General features: G+C 36.3%; 3 protein-coding genes across 5 annotated transcripts; 2 read left to right on the forward strand and 1 right to left on the reverse strand.

The window, feature by feature from the left end:
• Nucleotides 1–1,299: 1,299 nt before the first annotated feature.
• LOC140665820 (bifunctional purine biosynthesis protein ATIC) lies at nucleotides 1,300–4,928 on the reverse strand. Of its 2 annotated transcripts, none has more exons than XM_072892390.1 (6): nucleotides 4,789–4,928; nucleotides 3,709–3,912; nucleotides 3,278–3,566; nucleotides 2,306–3,190; nucleotides 1,913–2,177; nucleotides 1,300–1,696 (listed from the first exon to the last, which is right to left on the reverse strand). In XM_072892390.1, exons 2-6 carry the CDS (start codon nucleotides 3,752–3,754, stop codon nucleotides 1,577–1,579), a joined length of 1,605 nt encoding a protein of 534 aa, XP_072748491.1. In that variant the 5' UTR covers nucleotides 3,755–3,912; nucleotides 4,789–4,928; the 3' UTR covers nucleotides 1,300–1,576. The 2 variants fall into 2 exon arrangements, with proteins under 2 accessions (XP_072748491.1, XP_072748490.1); XM_072892389.1 differs by having other exon boundaries at nucleotides 4,715–4,854.
• Nucleotides 4,929–4,953: 25 nt separating this feature from the next.
• Nucleotides 4,954–7,565, forward strand: LOC140665822 (pleiotropic regulator 1-like). Of its 2 annotated transcripts, XM_072892391.1 has the most exons (7): nucleotides 4,957–5,092; nucleotides 5,440–5,539; nucleotides 5,657–5,763; nucleotides 5,884–6,008; nucleotides 6,089–6,366; nucleotides 6,502–7,299; nucleotides 7,415–7,565. In XM_072892391.1, the coding sequence occupies exons 2-7, from the start codon at nucleotides 5,537–5,539 to the stop codon at nucleotides 7,472–7,474; spliced, it is 1,371 nt and encodes a 456-aa protein (XP_072748492.1). In that variant the 5' UTR covers nucleotides 4,957–5,092; nucleotides 5,440–5,536; the 3' UTR covers nucleotides 7,475–7,565. The 2 variants fall into 2 exon arrangements, with proteins under 2 accessions (XP_072748493.1, XP_072748492.1); XM_072892392.1 differs by lacking the exon at nucleotides 5,440–5,539 and having other exon boundaries at nucleotides 4,954–5,092.
• Nucleotides 7,566–8,524: 959 nt separating this feature from the next.
• On the forward strand, nucleotides 8,525–15,688 carry LOC140665815 (uncharacterized). The gene is made up of 20 exons (XM_072892381.1): nucleotides 8,525–8,971; nucleotides 9,261–9,381; nucleotides 9,485–9,694; nucleotides 9,790–9,982; nucleotides 10,062–10,174; nucleotides 10,254–10,452; nucleotides 10,539–10,662; nucleotides 10,751–10,951; nucleotides 11,042–11,252; nucleotides 11,330–11,458; nucleotides 11,537–11,753; nucleotides 12,078–12,343; nucleotides 12,432–12,593; nucleotides 12,686–12,764; nucleotides 12,853–12,976; nucleotides 13,069–13,375; nucleotides 13,440–13,573; nucleotides 13,658–13,864; nucleotides 13,959–14,069; nucleotides 14,229–15,688. The coding sequence occupies exons 1-20, from the start codon at nucleotides 8,909–8,911 to the stop codon at nucleotides 14,649–14,651; spliced, it is 3,594 nt and encodes a 1,197-aa protein (XP_072748482.1). The 5' UTR covers nucleotides 8,525–8,908; the 3' UTR covers nucleotides 14,652–15,688.
• Nucleotides 15,689–21,364: the final 5,676 nt, after the last annotated feature.

Consider the following 21,364-nt stretch of genomic DNA (forward strand, 5'->3'; position numbering starts at 1 on the left):
TTACTATTCGTTACTTTTTTAATGTTAAAGCAAGATCCAGAAATGAGTGGAAATTAGACTTTTGAAAATATTTTCTAAAAAAAATTAATAATTAAAATATTAATAAAATATCAATACGGAAAAATATCAATCGGAATTTGCTCCGAAACTGATGACAGTACAGCCTCTTGGAAATTTTTACGCTGTGTCGAGTCTAATTTCTTTTCTATTTCTGCGCTTTTATTAAAAAATAATCTGTTCCATTTGTAAATAAAGGAGAGTTTTGGAATTTTATAAATTTAAATTTCATCTTTTAGACAACCTTATATCAAAACTTATTTGATATTTTAATTTGCAAATTTGTTTAAAATTTACACATATAGTATATATTTTTATCGACTAAAAGCTCAACAAATAAACTGTTATTGATTTTTCTTTCTCATACTTTAAAAATGTATAATAAAATAAAATAAAATTGTTAACTAGTACGTTTAAAATCGAATAACTCTTTAATTATTGAACTGATCGCTTTCGGCCATAATAATTTTCTTCAGAACTCTTAATTTATTAGCCAGAACTCGTGCCAGAACTACTGGAACTGTGATTTAACGAGTCAAAGTTTCAAGTCCGCGCTACCGAACTGCGATTTTTTCAAAGTTATATTTCCAAAGTTTGGTAGAATGCAATTTTTTAAAAACTATCAGCAACTCTTCATTACATGTAAAAAATATTATGGTTAATCATCAGAACTATTTAAAAAAAAAAAAATTTTTTTTTAATTTTTTTAATTTAATACTTTATCAAAATTATTTTTATTTATCAGGAGTTTAATAAAAGAAAAAGAATTACAAAAAATCAAGATATTATTGACGAAATTAGAATATTGACAATATTTACTTGGTTATTTGATATTAAAAGTAAATTATTGCCAGTGTGAAGAAGTAATCAATTATTTTTAGGTGAAAGTGAATAAGCAAAATGTGTTAATAAATTTTGCGGACATAGCACGGATCGCAACCAAAACTGTGCACATTATGCGTTATCCATTGAGAACATTCGTGGACTTGGCTATGTAGTTCAATGTCCACGTTTTTATGTCCACAGAGGGCGTATCGCTTTCACGTAAAATCGGGCCGTGGCGTAAAAATATCCGTTACCTTTATTTTCTCAAAATAATATAAAAAATAGTATAAAAAATAATATAAAAAATTATAAAAACTTATTTTATATTAACTGCCAGAATCTACAAAACTCGTTGTTTATCATAATTTTTTTAGATAAACAAATTGTAATATATATATATATAAGTGTACACACTGATAAAACTATACATGTATTTTTTATTGAAATAAAGATAAATTATCAAATATGAAATAAATTTTATAAATGACTACAATATAATAAATGCATACAATTTATATAAACATTTATGGATAATATACAGCTATGTATATAAACTTTGATTTTAAATGTAAAAAAGTACAAAAATATATTTTATAATAATAGTTTTCTTATATTGGAATATTGTTATAGGAAGAAATCTTGAATATATCATATAAAATAGTAATAATGATAATTTGTATCTTAGATTTCAGATCTAATGATGGAACAAGCGAAAACCAGTGTGAATGAGAATTATTTCATGTTCGTTGCAAGCTTCGATGACTGCTGTATCATTTGTAGAACCAGCAGGACTCGCGATATACCTGACACCACTCTGAAATAAATAAAAAAATTCACTAAAAAAATATTCATATATATATATATATTTATATATATGTATATGTAATATTATGTTAAATTGTTATATGTAAATTTATATGTACAAAAAAATCAGCATTTATCACACAATTTTAAACTACTTAAACTATTTAAATAATTATATCAAGGGAAAATATCCCAGAGCATAATACAAATGATATATTGTACATACAAGGCTAGCCCTATCAACATTGTCTCGAAATGGAAAGAACGCATCGCTGCTTAAAGCGACATTATCCAATTTTTTAATCCATTGAATTCTATCATTTTCTGATAATTTTTCCGGTATTTCTTCATACATGGCGGCCCATGTAGCTTCATTCATATCCTTTCCTATAGATCCATTAACATAATTGTCAATAGCATTAGAGATTTCCGCTCTTTTTACGCCTTTTTTGAATTTCATTCCTGTCACTCTCGGGTGTTGACGAAGCCACCTGTAAAAGAGATTGTAATATCTAAAAATATATATATATATAAATGAAATTTATCGTAATATACTTTATATCTTTAACATTATCTATTTTTTTTATATACATAAAATTAGAAGAACTATATAACGAACCAGTTATCGGCCTTGTCTCCGGCAAGTCTTGTGCAGTGAATCCTAGATTGTTGACCTGCGCCAGTGCCGATCACTTGTCCATCTTTCGCATAACAAACGGAATTGCTTTGCGTATATTTGACAGTAATAGTGGCCACGATTAGATCACGAATAGCATCTTCCGATAGAATCTTTGATTTCGTTGTTACAATATTATCAAATGTTGATTTGTCGATAATCGCATCATTACGTTTTTGTTCCATGATTAAGCCATACAGAGTCTTGCGTTCTATTGCAGATGGTACATAAGAAGGATCAATTTGTAATACACAATATCCACCATTCTTCTTCTTCTTCAATAGCTGAAGAGCTTCCTCCGAGTAGCCAGGAGCAATAATACCGTCAGAAACTTCTCTTGAAATGATCTTTGCAGTTATAACATCACACGGTTCGGATAATGCGATAAAATCGCCGAAACTAGACATGCGATCAGCACCTCGTGCACGAGCGTAAGCAGTCGCTAAGGGTGTAAGTTGATCGTAAAGATCGTCCACTTGACATAGCTTCGCTTGTATATCATCCAAGGGGACACCAACTGCGGCGCCAGCCGGGCTGACATGTTTGAAGGAAGTCGCCGCTGGCAAGTTTAGCGCGGACTTTAATTCCTTCACTAATTGATAACCGTTCAATGCGTCGCATAGATTGATAAAACCTGGTGATCCGTTCACTATAGTCAACGGCAATTTTTCTAAGGTAGTAAATATCTGGGCGGGTTTTTGATGCGGGTTCATGCCATAACGGAGAGTGTGTTGCGAGATTCCGGCGCTGTATTGCTTGCGGAAGTAATCCGAGATAGCGTTGTCATACTCGGCAATATAACTGAATGCTTTCAAGGCTAAAGTTTGCCTATAAGTTGTATAAAAATGTTAAGCAATAATTTCAATATAATATATACTTTCAATAGAATGTATTTACATTATTACGAAAGCTCACCTAGTCTGTAGAGAGGTGTTTTTGTCAGCAGCATTTTCCATCTCTTCAATAACCTTTTTATAATCGCAGGGGTCACAGATAACTGTAACTCTGTTATGATTCTTAGCAGCGGCACGCAATAAAGTTACACCACCAATATCAATGTTCTCTATTGCATCCTCAACTGTTACATTTTCTTTCGAAATAGTATTTACAAAAGGATAGAGATTGCAAACTACTACTTGAATGTGATTATAATTTTGCTCCTGAAGATCTTGAGTGTCAGAATCAGTCAGTCTGGCAAGAATACCTATTAATGTAGAGATAAAAATAAAATTAAATATTGAAATTATAAATATTGATTAATTATAGTTATTTATTAAATGTTTGCTGTGTAATATATTCAGATGAGAATCTTATCGAATATTTTAATAAAAGATATTTATTTTTACCAGCATGAATAGCAGGATGAAGAGTTTTTACACGTCCACCAAGCATCTCAGGTGCTCCAGTAACTTCAGAAACATCTTGTATGGGTATATCAATAACTCTCAATCCCTGTGCTGTACCTCCAGTGGCAATAAATTTAAATCCAAATTCGTGCAATTTTTTTGCCAATTGAAATAAATAGGTCTTATCAGATACACTCAAAAGAGCTGAAAGTTTTATCAAATTTATTTAAGTATTTTTATCATTATTTAATTATTTACAAATTATAATATTAAAAGTGCTAAAGAAAAATTTATATTTCTACTTTAATATTCATACACATATGTGTATTTGTTCAGCTATATTAATATTATTGCTTTAATGTCAAAAATACAATAAATATATATTTATCTTATATATATATATGAATAGTATATAATAATAGTATTAAAACTTTCTGGACAGAGAATAATTCTGAACAGCAAATAAGTATAATTTAAATCTCAATAAAAAATAATTGAACACAATGTAAATCAAGTAAATCCAGCAGTTTTTATTCTTTAATATATATTGATTTTTTTGAAAATCTTCGTTTTGGTTGACGTTTGCTTTATTAATTAACTTTTATTTTCGGCATTTATTATTTGTCCTCTACTGCGTTTAGTATGTACATAACAAATATAAATATAAATCTAAAATTTTCTCTCGAATAAAACAGAAAAAGATCTCGTCGAAGAAAATAAAAAAAGAAAGACAAATATTTTCGAAACTGTGCTCGATCATAAGTAATAATAATAATAATAAAAATAATCGTTTTAATTTTGCGTGGCTAAAGATATTAATAACGAATGGATTTTTAGAATTCTTAAAAATTGTTCACGAATATATTTATAAGACTTTTAATTACACAAAACACTAAAAAAGATCGAAAGTTTAACCACAAAGGGTCCCCCTTAAAAATTAAAATCCACCTGCTTTTTATCTCAATGAGTTTATATAAAATATATATATATATATATATAATCTTACCTAATTTATTTTCTGACATTTTCACACCGAAAATTAAATCTGGATAAGATGCAGAGAAGCTCACACAAATTTACCTTTTTCAATTAAAATATTAATGAATATCTCTTATGAATCCACGCGCATCTAATTCATAAGGACAATGAACATGTGCTACGAAAAGACGTATATTATATGGCTGCTTCCCGATAATTCGCCTCGCTGCCAGTAATGAAAATCTATAATTTACGTCACGTACATTATAGATTTTCGGTACTGGCAGTGAATATCGCAAAACAGCTTATATCAAAAAGAATATAATACGTAAGCAGACCTCCAGCAGCGACGAGGTCAACATGAAAGATAACGTTCCATGTGACGTCTAAACATCTCGCAATAATGGTGAGACGACCGGTCAAGTGTCATCTTGCATTCAGATAATAAAAACGATGTATTTAACAATCTTTTTGCGATCTTTAGCGCAAAATCGTTCTCTCAATTTAAAGTATTTTTGTAAATAAAGATAAAACGACAGCCGATCTCTTTTAATAACGAGAGATGTAGATGATTTATAACCTTTTTATTTTTAGAGAAGATTGAAAAGAATAATTAATGTAATCATGATATTTTCGCGAGACTGATTAAGATATTGAAAAATTCTGTTGATATTTTGTCACTTGTGTACAACGTTTTTTTAAAAGATATTTTCAAGATATTTTTGTCTTTTTTTTTTTTTTTTCTTTTATCAGAGAAAAAACAGTTTTTGGAACAATTCGGGACATTTCCCAATACTGTATTGTATAATACTTAACTTTTCTATTCAATTTTATCCAACATATTAAAAAAATGGTATGCATTTTTATATTATTATTTTAAATTATATAGACATATATAACTGAAAATATATTTTCTTAGATATATTAATATACACAGATTGCAAATTTATAAAAATTTATCTTATTTTAGGATGTTCAAAGACATTCAGTACATACATTAGTGTTTCGGTCCTTGAAAAGAACTCATGACATGTTTCTATCAAATCAAAATACTTTACCACCAATGGATCCAGTTTTGTAAGTATCTTAGAATTGTATGATGTTACAGATCTATTTAAAATCATTTCCTAATCTAATTTCTTGCTAAGCGCAACTGTGTAGAAAAATTTTTTAAATTGTTTTAATATTTATTTTCAGACTGCAAATGAAAAAGGCTATAAAAGCAAAAGATTGTTACGGACCAGTATTAGAACGTGTTAAGCAAAGTAACATAGCTAAAATGCAACAAGAAAATGATATTGCAGATCCTCCACCACCAGGAGGTAATGTTAGATGATAAAATTTAAATGAAAATATATAATGATTTCTTTTTTTTATATTATTTATTTTATTATGTTTTTAGATGAAACTTTTGGAGCTAATACTACTTCGGCAGTTATTCCTTACAATGCGATAAAAGGAAACACAGTAGTTACAGTACCTGCAGTAGGAGGAAGTAGTACAAGTAGCACTGCATTGACAATGCCACAAAAGAAAACATCATCAATGGTGAAACCCAAGTGGCATGCACCATGGAAATTGTACAGAGTTATTAGTGGCCACTTGGGATGGGTAAGATGTTGCGCCGTGGAACCTGGAAATGAATGGTTTGCTACAGGTTCAGCTGATAGAGTAATCAAAGTAAGTATCCAATTTCAATGTAAATGTATCTACACTGATTTCATAACATTTCAAAATATATTAAATTAACAAAATTAATAGCTCACGTACACAAATGTATATGTATATATATATATGATTCTTAAAAAATTACAGATATGGGATTTAGCAAGTGGTAAGCTGAAAGTTTCTTTAACTGGCCACATAAGCAGCGTTCGTGGTCTCGCATTCTCACAAAGACATCCTTACTTATTTTCCTGTGGGGAGGATCGCCAAGTTAAATGCTGGGATCTGGAATACAATAAAGTCATCAGACACTACCATGGGCATTTATCGGCAGTATATTCCATGGCCTTACATCCTACTATAGACGTTTTGGTAACAGCAGGACGAGATTCCACCGGAAGAGTTTGGGATATGCGTACTAAAGCAAATGTTCACACTCTCGTCGGACACACCAACACAGTAGCTAGCGTGATTTGTCAATCTGCTGAACCACAAATTATCACAGGCAGTCACGATTGTACAATACGTTTATGGGACTTGGCTGCCGGAAAATCCAGAGCTACTCTAACGAATCATAAAAAAAGTGTTAGAGCTTTAACATTTCATCCATCGTTATATATGTTCGCTTCGGCGTCACCGGACAATATTAAATTATGGAAATGTCCAGAGGGAAAGTTTATACAAAACTTAACTGGCCATAATGCGATAGTTAATTGTTTAGCCGTAAATGCTGATGGAGTTTTAGTTTCCGGCGCTGACAATGGAACTATGCACCTTTGGGATTGGACAACGGGATATAATTTCCAACGACTCCAAGCGCCAGTTCAGCCTGGTTCAATGGATAGTGAGGCTGGAGTGTTCAGCATCACATTTGATATGTCAGGCACTCGTATGATTACAACAGAAGCCGATAAGACTATAAAAATATATAAAGAAGATGACACTGCTGTAAGTAGATTTTGCTTAAATAATGTTTACTATATACTTGTCTATAATTTGGTAATTGTATATTGTTTTCAAGGGAAAAAAAACCTTGTATTAATTCTATTATTTATATTTTTAGACTGAAGAAACATATCCTATCGACTGGCGACCCGACATAATAAAGCGAAGGAAATATTAAAATTCTATTCAAATGTGTATATATGTAATTTATTCTAATTTTTATTTTAATAAGTTTGTAAAAATAAAAATTTTTTTATTTTGATTTGAAATTATATGTGATAGTTTGTCATTTATATACTATACACAGTAAAAAGGTAGTCACTCATGACACAGAATATGTATTCCTAGAAGTAAAATATAAAACCTTTTTCATGACAGATATTATATAGCTAATATTAAAGTGGTCTTTCCTAAAGTAAATTTAAGAGAAAATATACAATTTTTTAATGATAACACTATATATATATATATATATATTATTTTTATAAAAAAATTATAAAAAAGAGTTATCAAAATTCTATATATAAAATAACTCCAAAAATAAGATAATTTTTCATTCATTTTTATTGTTTAAGAAAAATGTATAAAGTCCTAGAAACATTTCTTTTTCAATTAAATTTAGTGCAGTTTATTCGAAAAAAAATTAAAAAATCCATTGTACTTGTTTTATACAAAATCTAATCAATTATGACAGGAAAGTAACTTTTTATAAAAATGAAAGTAAAGAGAGCGCAAGTTTTTTCCTTTAATTTTTAAGTAGTTATATTTAATATATTGTAAACAGTGTAATAATGTTATATTGTTATAATGTATTTTCTTTTTCAAACTTCAAATCAAAATATTTTGATAATGTGTGGTACGTATATCTTTATTTTCAATTTTATCGCTCGCGATTGGTTCCGCCATTTTGTTGCACGTCCAATGAAAAATAGGACCAGTCCATAGACTTAGTAAGCTCTGAAAAGAGAAACAAGGGATGTATATATCACACATAGTAAGGAATATATACATACAAATCAGTCCCTGTTCCGAGTTGGCTTGTTTCTCTTTTTCAGAGAGCTTTATACGCATGCGCGAAAAAGAGCGAGAACGCACCGAGCCATTCAGAGTGTGTCCTTTTCTACCTGAACTTACCCCCACTCCGACTATGGCCAGTCTATAGTCTATCCTTACTATGTCTATGGACCAGTCTATCCAAACTTTTTATAGGGACTCTAGTGTCACGAATAAAGCGCATTCTGGGTAAAATAACGTGTAATCGTGTTCTTCTCTCGTTCCTCCCGTCATCGTACATGTTACGACGTTGTAAAAGCGATGAGACGGAAGTGAATGAGGCGATCGAAAAATGTGGTGAACCAGTCGCGGATCAGTATCGTGCGATTTGCAATTTTCTATCCGGTTCCTCTTCTTTTTCTTCCTACGATCGACCCGTATAAATCGGAACTCGCGAGCGTGATCTGTTTCCTCATTTTTCCGTAGAGGGGTCGAGAAAAACCAGCAATTCACTCTATATTTTGTGTACTCCGTATATCCTAATTTGCAGTTATACTTGTACATACGTGGAAATTTCCAAGTTTCTACATTTAGCTTGCGACGTTGCACGCCAACCACGATGATCGATCTAACAGTCAAGACCTTGGATTCGCAAAATCACGTCTTCTCCCTCGAGGACGACGTAAGTCTCGCATCATTCTCGATCACATCCTGAACAGACAAATTACTATTATTCCTTGTTTGCTGTGATTCGTACAAATCTGATAAATAAAAAATCGTATTGAGATATATATATATATATATATATTTAAGATACTTGAAAAAAAAATCCAAATTATATAAATTATTGAAAAATTTGACATTATTAAAAAGAGATATATAGCTTATTCTGTGCAAATTAACATAACTGTCGTGAGATTTTTTTTTATCCTTGTGCGTTTAACTATATATCTTTGCGATTCTCCTTAAAGCAAATCACAGTCCGTGGCTTTAAGGAACATATAGCAGAGTCTGTTGCGGTACCAGCCGATTCGCAAAGATTGATTTATTGTGGGCGTGTGCTTCAAGATGAGAAAAAATTAAATGATTATGGTACGTATATACATATTTGCTTATATATAGTAAATAATTTATTGCAAGAATAATATGATATGATAATATGACTCGTATGTATTAATGTAACATGATTTTTCAGATGTCAATGGAAAAGTCATACATTTGGTGCAACGGGCGCCACCTCAGTCGGGTCAACACGGAAATGATGGTGGGCAGACACAAGGACAAAATAGACAAGGCTGGCAGAATTCGCAGAGATCGCATTACCGTGTCACACGCACTCAGATGCATGGAAATGCCATGTATCTCGGTGCGATGTCAGTTCCGGCGGAGATTGTAGAGGGGCATGGTAACATTCTAGTTTTTATTAAGTTCTATGTCATCTGCTAATCAGTTTTAAGTATTAACGCATCTATTGTTTTTCCATTGTAATTGTTCTTTCAGGGATACCACAATTGAGCAACAGCTTATCCGGCAGCCGCTTGAATCATGCAGGTCGCATGCTTGATCGCATAAACGAGCTGATTGATCGATTAGACGATCCCAATGCTCCTCTGCATCCTACGCCATCAGAACTGAACCAATCGACGGCACAGCAACAGCAACAATCGCAAGAACCAGAAGTGGAGCAAAATGAGTGAGTTAAATATACATTCAAATTGTTAGATTTGTCTGCGTAGCGCAACATAATTTGTAATTTTTGATCATTTCTACAGAAACAATGATGCCTCGAGAGATGACAGTGGTGCTAGACTTGCGGAAGCTGCTGCAGCCGCCATAACAGCCGCGTTATCCGCTGCTGGTGCACGCGCGGTTACATTATTCAGAGGTTGATACATTCGCTAAGTCTAATTCAATTCAGAGAGATGTGATTTTATATGTTGCATTAACTACTTAATAATATATAGGAAGCAATTATAATGGTGGAAATACGAGATCTGCAAGCGATGCAAGTGAAAATCAAAGTGATACACAATCACAACCACATCCACAACCACAGCCACAGCCACAAACGCAGCAACAACAACAACAGCAAGCACAAGCTACTGCAGATACGGGAGCCGTACCAAGTAACGCTGGACAAAACAGGCGTGCTCAGCAACAAGAGTATATATCTCAGTCTAAATATTTCACATTAATCAAATGTTAAGTAGCGCATCTGTATATTTTACTGTTAATTATTTTATCCGTAGCCTTCCGCGACCTCCACAAATGGCAGAATTATTGCAGAGACTGAGTAGCACTCAAGAACGATTAAGACCGTATTTGGAACGCTATTGCATGCTGACTCTTCTTGATCCTTCATTGCCGCCTGGAGTAAGTCGTTAAAAAGCTTTCACATCGATCGTCAGACACAAATAAATTGAAATTTCGCTATTATAAAGGCAATTTAATTATTGTTTAGTCTGGGCCAAACACTGTGGAAGAGAGCCAGAGAATAGCAGATGGAGTCAGTGAAATTCTGCATCTCATGTCTCACAGTTTTCACGCGTTAAGTGACATTATCATCGATATGAGCCAACCGCCACCCAGAAATTTGCGCTGCCGACCGATAATAGTGCAGCATTCAGCCATTTTACAACCTGGTATACCGATTCAAGTAGAAGTGAGTATATATTGATAAAAAATATGTATATGTAAAATCATGGCAATATCGTTTGAAAGTAACAATCTATTGTTTTCATACCTTCTACAGGCTCACATCAGTTTGAATGGTCGTAGTGCTGGTAATAATAACAGTAATGATGAGTCCACTGAATCCGGTAATCAGCAGACACAGTCGGAGAGCGCTGAATCAGCGACATCGTCACGCATTAATACGGAGGAAAACAGTCAAGAACGAGAATCCGAAAATACGCAGTCACAAGGAGAGCGGCCGCAACAAGAGCCAGGCCAATCACCTTTTGGTATTTCATATTTTACAATATAACTTTATATAGAAGTATTAAACAAATATATCGAAATATGCGTGTATTTTTTCCAGATACAGTATTCAATTTACCAAACAATGTCGAAGTGCTGATGGAAGTTAGTTCCGAGAGTAATATAGATGGTGGATCTGGCAATGAACAGAACATGGCGGGCAATGAAAATAACAACAATGTTCACACCCGTAAGTTAATGATATTGTTAATGCATCCTGTCTATGAAAAGAACAATTTTGCGCCGTTATGCGTTTTCTATTTTACAGGCAGGGCAAATGTATTTCCATTCGGCACAGCTCCTCCGCCGTATTTATTGCGAAACTTTATGCAAGCTGTTGCCGGACACATGGTACATGGTGGTGGCATCACTACCACGACTGTAAGCTCGAGAAATCCACCCGTTACTACTGTAGGAGCGCAACAGAGTGTCTCTACATCGATGGACAGTGGAAATACGAATACCGGTCAAAGCACTCAAGCACGGTATAATAACATTGGCTGTAATATTATCATAGTGCTGTAAAATCATCTCTCTGTGGTTATATTACTTGGGAGAATAATATTAAAAGAACAAATATTCTATACAGTGGCGTAGCCAGACTTAGATTTTGGGGAGGGGGGGGGGGCTAAAAATATTTCTATGGCTGGAATTCATAGACTTTTCTCAAGAAAAGTCACTGAGACTTGAAATCTTTGGGGGGGGGGCTCCAGTCCCTATAGCCCCCCCCCCCCCTGGCTACGCCACTGATTCTATACACATACACATCAGAGAGATACGATATAAATTATAAAAATTATATAATGTAGAAGCAACACTGGTACTCATCCTACCACCGCCACGCAGACTCGAAGTACATCGCGACCGCACGTGTTTCATCATCACGCTCATCCAGTTGGTCTCGGTATGAGCATCGGTTTAGGTCTCGATTTCGATCCCTATCTTCCGTGCAATTCGCATCACGTGTATCGTACTCCAACGAGCAACGCGTCTAGTGGCGTGACAACCTCTTCACAAACAACGCGCACAGCATCCACAGCCACAGCGGACGCTCAGAATCAAACGAATCAAACTGGTAGATACAAATAGAAATTTATTTTTCGTATAAATTTATAAATAAAAGAATATGTGTTTTCCTACACAAATTTGAAAAATTTTTTCAGCAACGACATCGACCACAACTACCAATGTCCCTCCAACAAATGCAACATCGGCGACGAATGCCGAGGCGGCTAACAATAATTCTTTCCTAAATTTATTGGAACAAGTATTAGGTCAATCAGCAGTCGGTGGATCACAATCCAACATCAGCATCAATAGTAACGGTAATTTGAAGAATAAATTTAAAATGGAGAGAAAGAGAGTAATGGAGGAAATACTTTGAGAGATATCGATATTAATATTGATTATATTGCAGCTCCAAATTTGGTAGAAAATCTCGGTAATATAATGCAGATGCTTGGTAGCAATATACATGTGGGATTTGTGAGCGACAGGTATGTCTAAGAAAAAGAATCGATAAAGAAATTAAAGAAAGCATTGTTGATTACATAATGCTAATTATATCATTCTTTTGGTAATTAGTTCGAACGCAAGTGCTCTTACCTTAGCCGACTTGTTCGAGAGTGGAGGTCTATCTATGGATCTTTTCACGTCACATGAATCTGGCAGAGAAGAAAACTTTCTCATCGATCTCTTCGTACTGCTGGTAATTTTATCACTAAGTTATATCTGCGCGTGTATATTACTCAATACGAGAATGAATCGTTTTGGTATAAAAAAAAAAACCTGTATACATAGGCACAAACTATGACTCTGGACGGATTGATCAGGCTACGTCTCGGTCAATGGGAGCCCATCGCTCAACTTCGAAGACCACTACAAGAGTTCCTACAGTACACATTCTCGGACGCCTCTTCGCCAGCCGTTCTTCAAGAACAAACGATCGAGCGTCTACTTTCTCAACTACGACCTCAGATCCAGAATCTTTTAGCGTCCGAGGAAGATGCCAGCAGCAGGAGCGGCTCTCGCATTGACATATGCGCGACTACCGAATCTTTGATCGCCCGCCATGCAAGAGATATACTCAGGATCTTATTCGACAACGGTTAGTATTTTAATTATATATATATATAAAATCAATAAATCTTCCGAATGTGTTGGATTTACAGAAGTCGATGATGCAAGGTTTGGACAGGAAATACTGAGCATCCTAATTAATATGTGCAACCAATTCTGCACGGTGCTGCATTACTTGTTGCGTGGCGATGAAGCTGGATTAGAAGCAATTGCGACACGTTTTGTGGTTAGCTTTGCTTTTCTTAAACTAAATATAAAAATATAGAAGCTTTATTAACGTCATATTAACATAATTTAATTTCATCATTAGAACGACTTGGTGGATGGCAGCAATCCTGCTCTTCTTCAGTGGATACTGAATGGATTTATCGCCTACCTTCATAGGTATTCGCGCGTGCCGCAACCGCCAGATTCAGAGATCATACCGCTTTTGGTGTACAAGGACGCATCGTCTCAGCAGTCATCGATATCTTCGACTTCGACCCGCCAATCTACACAAGCACAATCAGAAGATGAGGTAATCTATTCATTTCATTCGCGTTGTTATTTTTTTGTCATTGTATATAATGTAATGCAACAATATAATTAAATAATTCTAATGATGTGTATAGCCGATGGAAACAGAAACTCTGGAGCAGCAACAACCGACGCTCGAAAGTTCGACACCTGAAGATCGAGAAGAAATTCCAGAAACATTCCCTGGGCACGAAACTTTACCTTCGGTATGATGTCGAGTACAAATAAGAAAAAATTCGCACTAAATATTTTCTCTGAAAAAATGATTAAACCTCTTAATATACATTTATATATAATATTGTCATTAACAATGTAACAATGTAACAATGACATTGATTGAGATTAACAAAACTCTCTTTTCGCAGGATTGGGTGCCAATTATTGCTCGCGACGGTGTGAGACAACGCCGACAACTGCAGGGTACGACGCCAAATGGAGGCGTAACAACGTTTAGCGACGCATATTTAGGTGGATTACCGAGCAAACGCCGCAAGCTTATTGAGCAACAAAAACCGCGATTATTAGTTAGCCCAACACCGAATCATCACTCAACGATAGCAGCGTCTATGGAACGGTTGGTCAGGGAGGGAGTCGGTCGCGCCGGCGTCGAGGAAGTCGAAGGCGCCGCCGTAGCTGTCGCGGCGGATCCTGCCGTGCGACGTGCCTTCGGTCAAGCGATCAGAGATTGTCTGAATCCATGCCGATACGGTACTCCCGACTTCCCAGATCCGTTGCGCTTTCCGAATGCGACGAAGTATTTCGCAGAGCAGGAACGCTCGCCGAAATAATAGCTAAAAAGAAGAAGAATATAACATCGTACTTTGATTTATGAATTACGGGATTGAAGGAGATATGTTAGTCTAAAATTTGACAACGAATAGGCGATTGTCGTCATGAGAGAATCAACACGCAAGATTCGCCTTTGTGAACATTTTAGTTGTAATTACTATTCTAAAAAAATAGTAAAAAGAAAATTATCGATTCTCTCCCGAATAGTATCTTCGACGAATCTAAAATGGCTGAGCAGTACGATGCGCGCGCGTACACATGCGCACGCAGACACATAGACACACCCACATATATATACACACATAGCAAACCTATTTATCTACCTATTATCCATACGCCCATATCAATGTCTCTGCTTTAATAGAATTACTATCATTACTCTTCGGCTTAAGTTTGTAACTGATAAATAAGTAACATTTATAGGGTGTTCTCCTTAAATCAAACTTCGTCAAATCTTTGCGAAGGAAAAATCAACATTGATTCTATAAAGGAATACAGACATCCTGTATATATATATAGATGTAAAAATTGTTAACTGTACATCTTTATTTATGAATTTACATATGCTAGTTAATTCTCCGCTATCTTTTTCATTTGCAAATTTCGACTTTTCTTTCTCATTAAATTGGTCATTCCAAATTTCAAAGTAGTAAATTTGGTGACTGAAACAATAATGTAATAAGGAAAATAAGTCGATTTCATTACAGTTTTTTTTTTTTTTTTGACGATCACGACAATGGTAAATATAATAATGCGACACTTTCTTGAAAGTAATGCATTGTAAGTAACGAAAATCTTATCAAATGTTTCGTGTAGATAATTTTCGATATACACGATGAATCAAGAACATTTTAAGATTCAAAGTCTTTTTACGGCGCGCATATTATCTGTTTATTTGCACGGTAAAAATAACAAATAAATTAAAATGTATACAATGCGTGATTATGGTAACATTGTATGTGAAATAATTTAACCGTTCTAATAACTAAACAGTTGTACGAAGAAAAAAAAAGAAAATAAAATTGTGTATCCCTTTTTCCTCCGCGTTATTCTGTTCTTTCAATTCTAATCGTTAGTATATAATAAAATCTCACCAACTGGTAATACCTCACTTGACAGTCATTCTCTCACAATTTATATACATGTAATACTAACATTGCAAAAATCACGATTCTCGTGGCAATAAAGGATAAATATAGTTTGACACTTAAAATTAACGTCAAACATTCTTTTGAAAGCTAAATATGAAATAATAAATCAATCTATAAATAATTACACAATAATTGTATAATTTGATAATATTAAATATGCAATTTTTATGTTAAAAAAAAAAGAACAATTTTTTTTTTTTTGCATTATATAATTTATTTTTTATCTATTCTTTTTTCCTATCGTTAATTAACCGAATAATCGATGCCAATTACGACGATAGAACATGTCATGCACTATCATGTGGTACTACGACATGTAACATCTGTAATATGAAAGAGTACCGCCAATTATATACGCATGGCTGACTATCATGAGAAATCGGACTGTTTCATTCGGTCCACCTCCTCCGCGCGAAACTTGATACAGCCGATTAAATTTTCATAACCACGTGCGCGCGAGCCTGGAAGCGAGTCGTGCAATTATCGTAATCGGGGAGAGGCGATGACGAAATACATATATATGCGGAAAAGGAGGTGGTCTGTGATTTTTAAACTCGTTTGCTTCGCGTCTTCGTGATCACGTCGTGTCGGATACCGATAATATCGGTTCTCGAACGAGCTATTCATATATAAATTCGATTTTGAATGTCTTTCCCAACTCTAGTAAGGAAAACATTTTATCTGGGAAAAAAAATCTGAATTTGAAAAATTTCTCATCGATCATCAAAATGTTTACAAGCGACGATGAAAACAATGCCCCGAGTATAATTTAATTTCCGCGAGAAATATTAGCTTTATCGCGGTCACTCGAGCTCTAACTGAAGAATTGTTAGATCGTTATCAGATTCCAAAGTTTCGTAAGCCCGTGTATGTGGTAGGTAGGCGGGTAGATATGTAAGGTAAGCAATCTTTAATCGTCGGCGATATTATCGCGATCGGGCGATAGCGCAAAGTGATTTTTTTTTGCCGTCTTGTTTGCGGGCCGCGGCTCGACATTCCTCCCCCCGCGAATCATCAACATGTACACGTACAATGTAACACGTAACGTAATACATATCTCTTTTTTTTCTGATCGCGGAGGAAAAAAAAAAAAAAAAAAGAGGGATCGTTACACGCTTAACCGAATGTTCTTTCGACTGGTCGACGGCCTCCCCCGCCTATGGAGATACAACATCGTGGAACTATTACGAGAACCGATTTGGAAAGGAGAGGCGTCGATATTAATTGGCGGACAAGGAACACGGTGGCGGCGACGACGATGTTCGTCGTCTTCTAGCCTCTTCTCCGAAGGCGGTTTTTTTTCCCCCGCTCACGGTGACGACGAAGACAACGACGTTCTCTCGACTCGGCTCTCTTTCCGCGCTTCGAACAGAAGAGACCAACGGGAATGCAGCTCTCCTTCTCTCTCTCTCTCTCTCTGTCAGAGTATATCCTCGACCGCGTATACCGCGCGTACACCACGTACCACGTATACCACGTCCACACGTACGTACACGCCGCGGTCGTCGCGGGGAAGAGCGCGTAGAAAGGCATAATAAAGGTAGGGTAGAGTATACGAAGTCCACGCGGACTTGACAGCCAGCTGTCAGGCGGCGCGAGAGAGGGAAGCCAATTGGTCGGCGAGCCACGTTCTTCCGGTCGTATTGGTCTTTTTCACCACTCGACGACGCCTCTTTATTCGGTTGAGGGCGTCGCCGTACATTTTTATGCACGCAGGTTGGCCGCGTAGCGCCGAGCGCGGCTCTTATAGGCGCATCTCACGAGCCTCGGCTCTCAGTCTCTCAGTCCGCGCGGACTCGAGCCGTTGCTAGTATCGTCATCGGCGTCGATGCTGCCGCTGCCGTTGCCGCTGCTACGAGGCCGAGGTTAAGACGCCTTGGCAATCAAGTAGAACCTCGGGCAAGCAGGGCCGGTTACGGCGTCGCATCACGGGGTACACGAAGAAGGAGAGAGAGAAAAAGCGTACACGAAGGCGGCCATATTTAGAGAAGGAAATCAGCGAAGAGCATTTCGCGCCGCGTACCACCCGAGCTACTTCTCCTCTCTGTCACCCTCCATTCCACCACAACGACGACGACGACGACGACGACGACCACCACCACCACCACGACGACCACCACCACCACCACCACCACCTTATCGTCTCGCTCTCGCGTTCCCTAGCTTCGGTTCGATCTCTACACCCGGGGGCTCTTTCCGCAGCCCGTCGCTCGGATGGATTTGACGGATGAAAAGCGACCGGTCGTGTTTTTCTCGCGCGCATTTTCTCTCTGGTAGCTTTCCCGCCGCCGATACTTCGCCGCGACGAATATTAACGGTAAGGGGGCGCGAAATAAGTCACGTACGTTTTTTTTATGTATAACGGCGGTGCTCCGGCGCTAATAACGAGTCGTCGTCTCTCGTTTCCCGCCAGCCCCTCTTTCCCAAGCGAGAAAATGCTTACGGACCTTTTTTCGCGCGGCCAACATACACGTGCGAGCGCGCCGATATATATACGCGCGCGTGTAATCACGCGCGGAAAGATGGCTCGGAGCGGAGCTTTCCGAGTTTTTTTTTTTTTTTTTTTTTTTTTTTTTTTTTTTTTTTGCAGTCCGGGTCTCATTGCCGTCTGTTGTCGCCGTCGGCGTCGATTCGAGTCGACGAAGCTCGAAAGAGAGAGAGAGAAAGCTTTTCTCGCGTCACGTCTACGCCGAACGTAACGCGATTTCTTCTCTTTACACTCTTCTTCCTTCGTCCTCCTCCTCTTTCACAAATGCGCGTACGCACGTTACGTTTTCATCATTTTTCTAATATTCCACCCGGAGATCGCGATCCTATTTATTTCGCCGCAAATATCTCCATGTTCGTGCGCACGATTCGAATCGACGATATATACTTTGGCTAACAAAAAATCGTCTTAAGGGGATACCGAGGTAGAAACTTAGAAAAAAAGTAATGAGTGACGTGCAGCACAACATTTGTTTTCAGGGGAATACTTTTTTTCTAGGCTTCTAAGCTCATTTCTAAAAGTTCACAAATATTCTTTCATGCAATTCTGTGAGAGGGGAAAAACCTATTTTACTTTACGTATCTAAATTGCAACTTTTATATTAAGTAAATATATTGTTTTGTTAAATTAGAACTCGGTCGGTACTTCGGTATCCTCTTAAGGCTAATCAGTACCTATTTTTGAAATATGATAATTTAATAAAAATTTTATAGAATGTTCTCACGTATATATTCGAAGACTTGTAAAAAAAAAAAAATCCAGAATCGTTTCACTGAATCAAAAATTACAAGAATTTAAATTTGCAACGAATATGAGAGACCTTCTTATTCACCCTTGCGCGTGCATTTAATAATGATACAATAGATAGATAGGAGAAGACTGGAGAAAACTCGGTCGTGCGAGCTTTCGCCGATGATCTCGGATGAGGAAAATAATTTGGGGAACGGGGGCGTTTGAAAAAGCGACAAACTGGAAATATCGTGGGGAATGCTCTCGACGAGTCACGCATCTCGCATCTCGCGTTCGCACGCGTATGCGTCGCGACGGCTCGTGTATCGCGGGCCGATTTACGACCGAGCCAATCGGCAATCGTTACAAACACGCTTGGCAAGAATAATGCCAATTAACACGTTTTTCGACGAGTCAACTGCACGTCGCACGTATCCGGTTCGTCAACGAGCGACAAAGTTTTTCAGCTCGAAATATTTTCCAGAGCGAATCGCGCGTCAGCCAAACGGACAAGCGCATCATCATCGAAATCGAATTTGCAGACGAGTGACAAAATATCTTTGGAAAATATCTTTTTAATATTTTTATTACACACACGCCGTGTAAAATATATTTAATTTTAATTTACCGCGAATGCGCTCGCGATCAGCGGCTGAGTTTAACAAAAAGGATCGATTCTCTTTTATTTATAGTCGTATCTCTTTTTCGCTCTCTCTCTCTCTCCCCCTCCCCCGCCCCTCTCTCTGTTATCATAAATGATAGTGATGCAACTAATTCATGATAATTTTCGCAAGTGTCGAAAGTCAATTGTGAGATACTTGCTTGTAACAAGTCGACGGAAAGGTCTTGATACGATAGCAACGTGTGTGATCGGTGTTAAAGTCCGAAAGTGAATATTGACTGATAGAATAAGAAATCGATAAGATTGATAAAATGAAAGAAAGACACGTTCTTGTCTATATAAAAATAATCCGGATAACTAAAGACCGAACACGTTTCGAACATGTACACATGTATACATATGGAGAATAGTATGTCGCTGTGGACTCGACTCGTTTATACAAAATATTATACTTAATATTGTGCGCGCATGTATTACGCAATATGCTTTTACGAGATAACGCTAACGATAAATAAAGATCGGTAAGCTTGCGCGTGAAGGCGGATCTGGACCTGCTCTCGAGAGTCAGTGAGATATGAGCATTATCTGCCACTTATGTTACTCTCCGCGTTATCTTTTTAAGTCATACGAGTCTCATGAAGCTTCGTCGGTTCGAGCGAAACGTTGATAATATTCGCGAGATAGAATAGGAACGGCATATTGCCTCTCGAATGCGTTAATAGTATACATATATGCATATATTTAAAATATACATTGTCGCTCCGTAATATACGTATAATGATATAAATGTAAGAGTAGCGTATCTTGTTATTGAGAAAGGTGAGTGGTTAGATTTTTTACGGCTACTTCACACATTTGGTTAACCCGACTGTAGCCTCTTAAGAGGGTTTTTTTTTTTTTATTTTTTTGCCATGAACAATTATCATAAACACCATGTATAATCATTTCCTTAATAGTTTCAAATTGTGGAAGTCTCTCTTTCTGTAAAAAATAAGGGCTTAAAGTTAAAACATGTCAACCTTCATTTTGTCTTCCAAGGTATTTTAGTTTTTCTTTTTTTTTTTAGATTTTTATAGAATTCTAACATGTCCTAAACGATCCCTTTCAGGTTCTTTTTTATTTGTCTCTTGTTGAGTATTTTCTACGCTTTTACATTTTACTTAGCTGGCATTTTACCTGCCACTTTACCCATATCATTTTTCCGCCTTTTATCCTAAAACTTTTTCTCCTAAAAAATTACCTTATGGTTGTGTATTGACATTTTACTGTCAGGTTTGAATTCTCAGAACTCCCGCTGACCATAACGAATACTTATCCTGAAAAGTTTTTGTTCGCCCGACTCGGCAGATAAAGCACGTGTATAGCACGTGTAACGATAAAAAATACCATCTTTTTCAGTAATCCTAATTACGTCTTTTCACAAATATCTGATTCTTTTTAAAATGCATTTTCTTTTTACACACATTCTTGAAATACACTTTCCTCATTATTGAAAAAGAATTCTTCTTCGAGTTATTCGATTACGAGCCGAAGGATTCTCTCTTTGAACGCGTTATCGTGATTCATAAATTATTAGCTCCCCTCGATGTTTCCCTGCGTTATTCTTCACATTTCTCCCCGTCTGAATTAAAACCGGACGATCGTAATTCGCTGGAATTTCTAATCATATCGTCTCCGTAGGATCAATTTTTTTTTTTTTTACGGCAGCTTCCGTGACGAAGC

The sequence above is a fragment of the Anoplolepis gracilipes genome, chromosome 5, assembly GCF_047496725.1.
Source record: "Anoplolepis gracilipes chromosome 5, ASM4749672v1, whole genome shotgun sequence".
In the NCBI taxonomy this organism is placed as follows: domain Eukaryota; kingdom Metazoa; phylum Arthropoda; class Insecta; order Hymenoptera; family Formicidae; genus Anoplolepis; species Anoplolepis gracilipes.

Excerpts from the sequence above, each read along its gene's own strand:
- LOC140665820 (XM_072892389.1), bottom strand. Across the intron at positions 3,567-3,708 it reads TCATCCTGCTATTCATGCTG|GTATTCTTGCCAGACTGACT; the intron begins GTAAAAATAAAT and ends CTACATTAATAG. Across the intron at positions 2,178-2,305 it reads GGAGACAAGGCCGATAACTG|GTGGCTTCGTCAACACCCGA; the intron begins GTTCGTTATATA and ends TCTCTTTTACAG.
- LOC140665822 (XM_072892392.1), top strand. Across the intron at positions 5,764-5,883 it reads CCACCAATGGATCCAGTTTT|ACTGCAAATGAAAAAGGCTA; the intron begins GTAAGTATCTTA and ends ATTTATTTTCAG. Across the intron at positions 6,367-6,501 it reads CAGCTGATAGAGTAATCAAA|ATATGGGATTTAGCAAGTGG; the intron begins GTAAGTATCCAA and ends AAAAAATTACAG.
- LOC140665815 (XM_072892381.1), top strand. The coding sequence starts at position 8,909 with ATGATCGATCTAACAGTCAAGACCTTGGATTCGCAAAATCACGTCTTC. Across the intron at positions 8,972-9,260 it reads TCTTCTCCCTCGAGGACGAC|CAAATCACAGTCCGTGGCTT; the intron begins GTAAGTCTCGCA and ends TTCTCCTTAAAG. Across the intron at positions 11,253-11,329 it reads GCCAGGCCAATCACCTTTTG|ATACAGTATTCAATTTACCA; the intron begins GTATTTCATATT and ends TATTTTTTCCAG.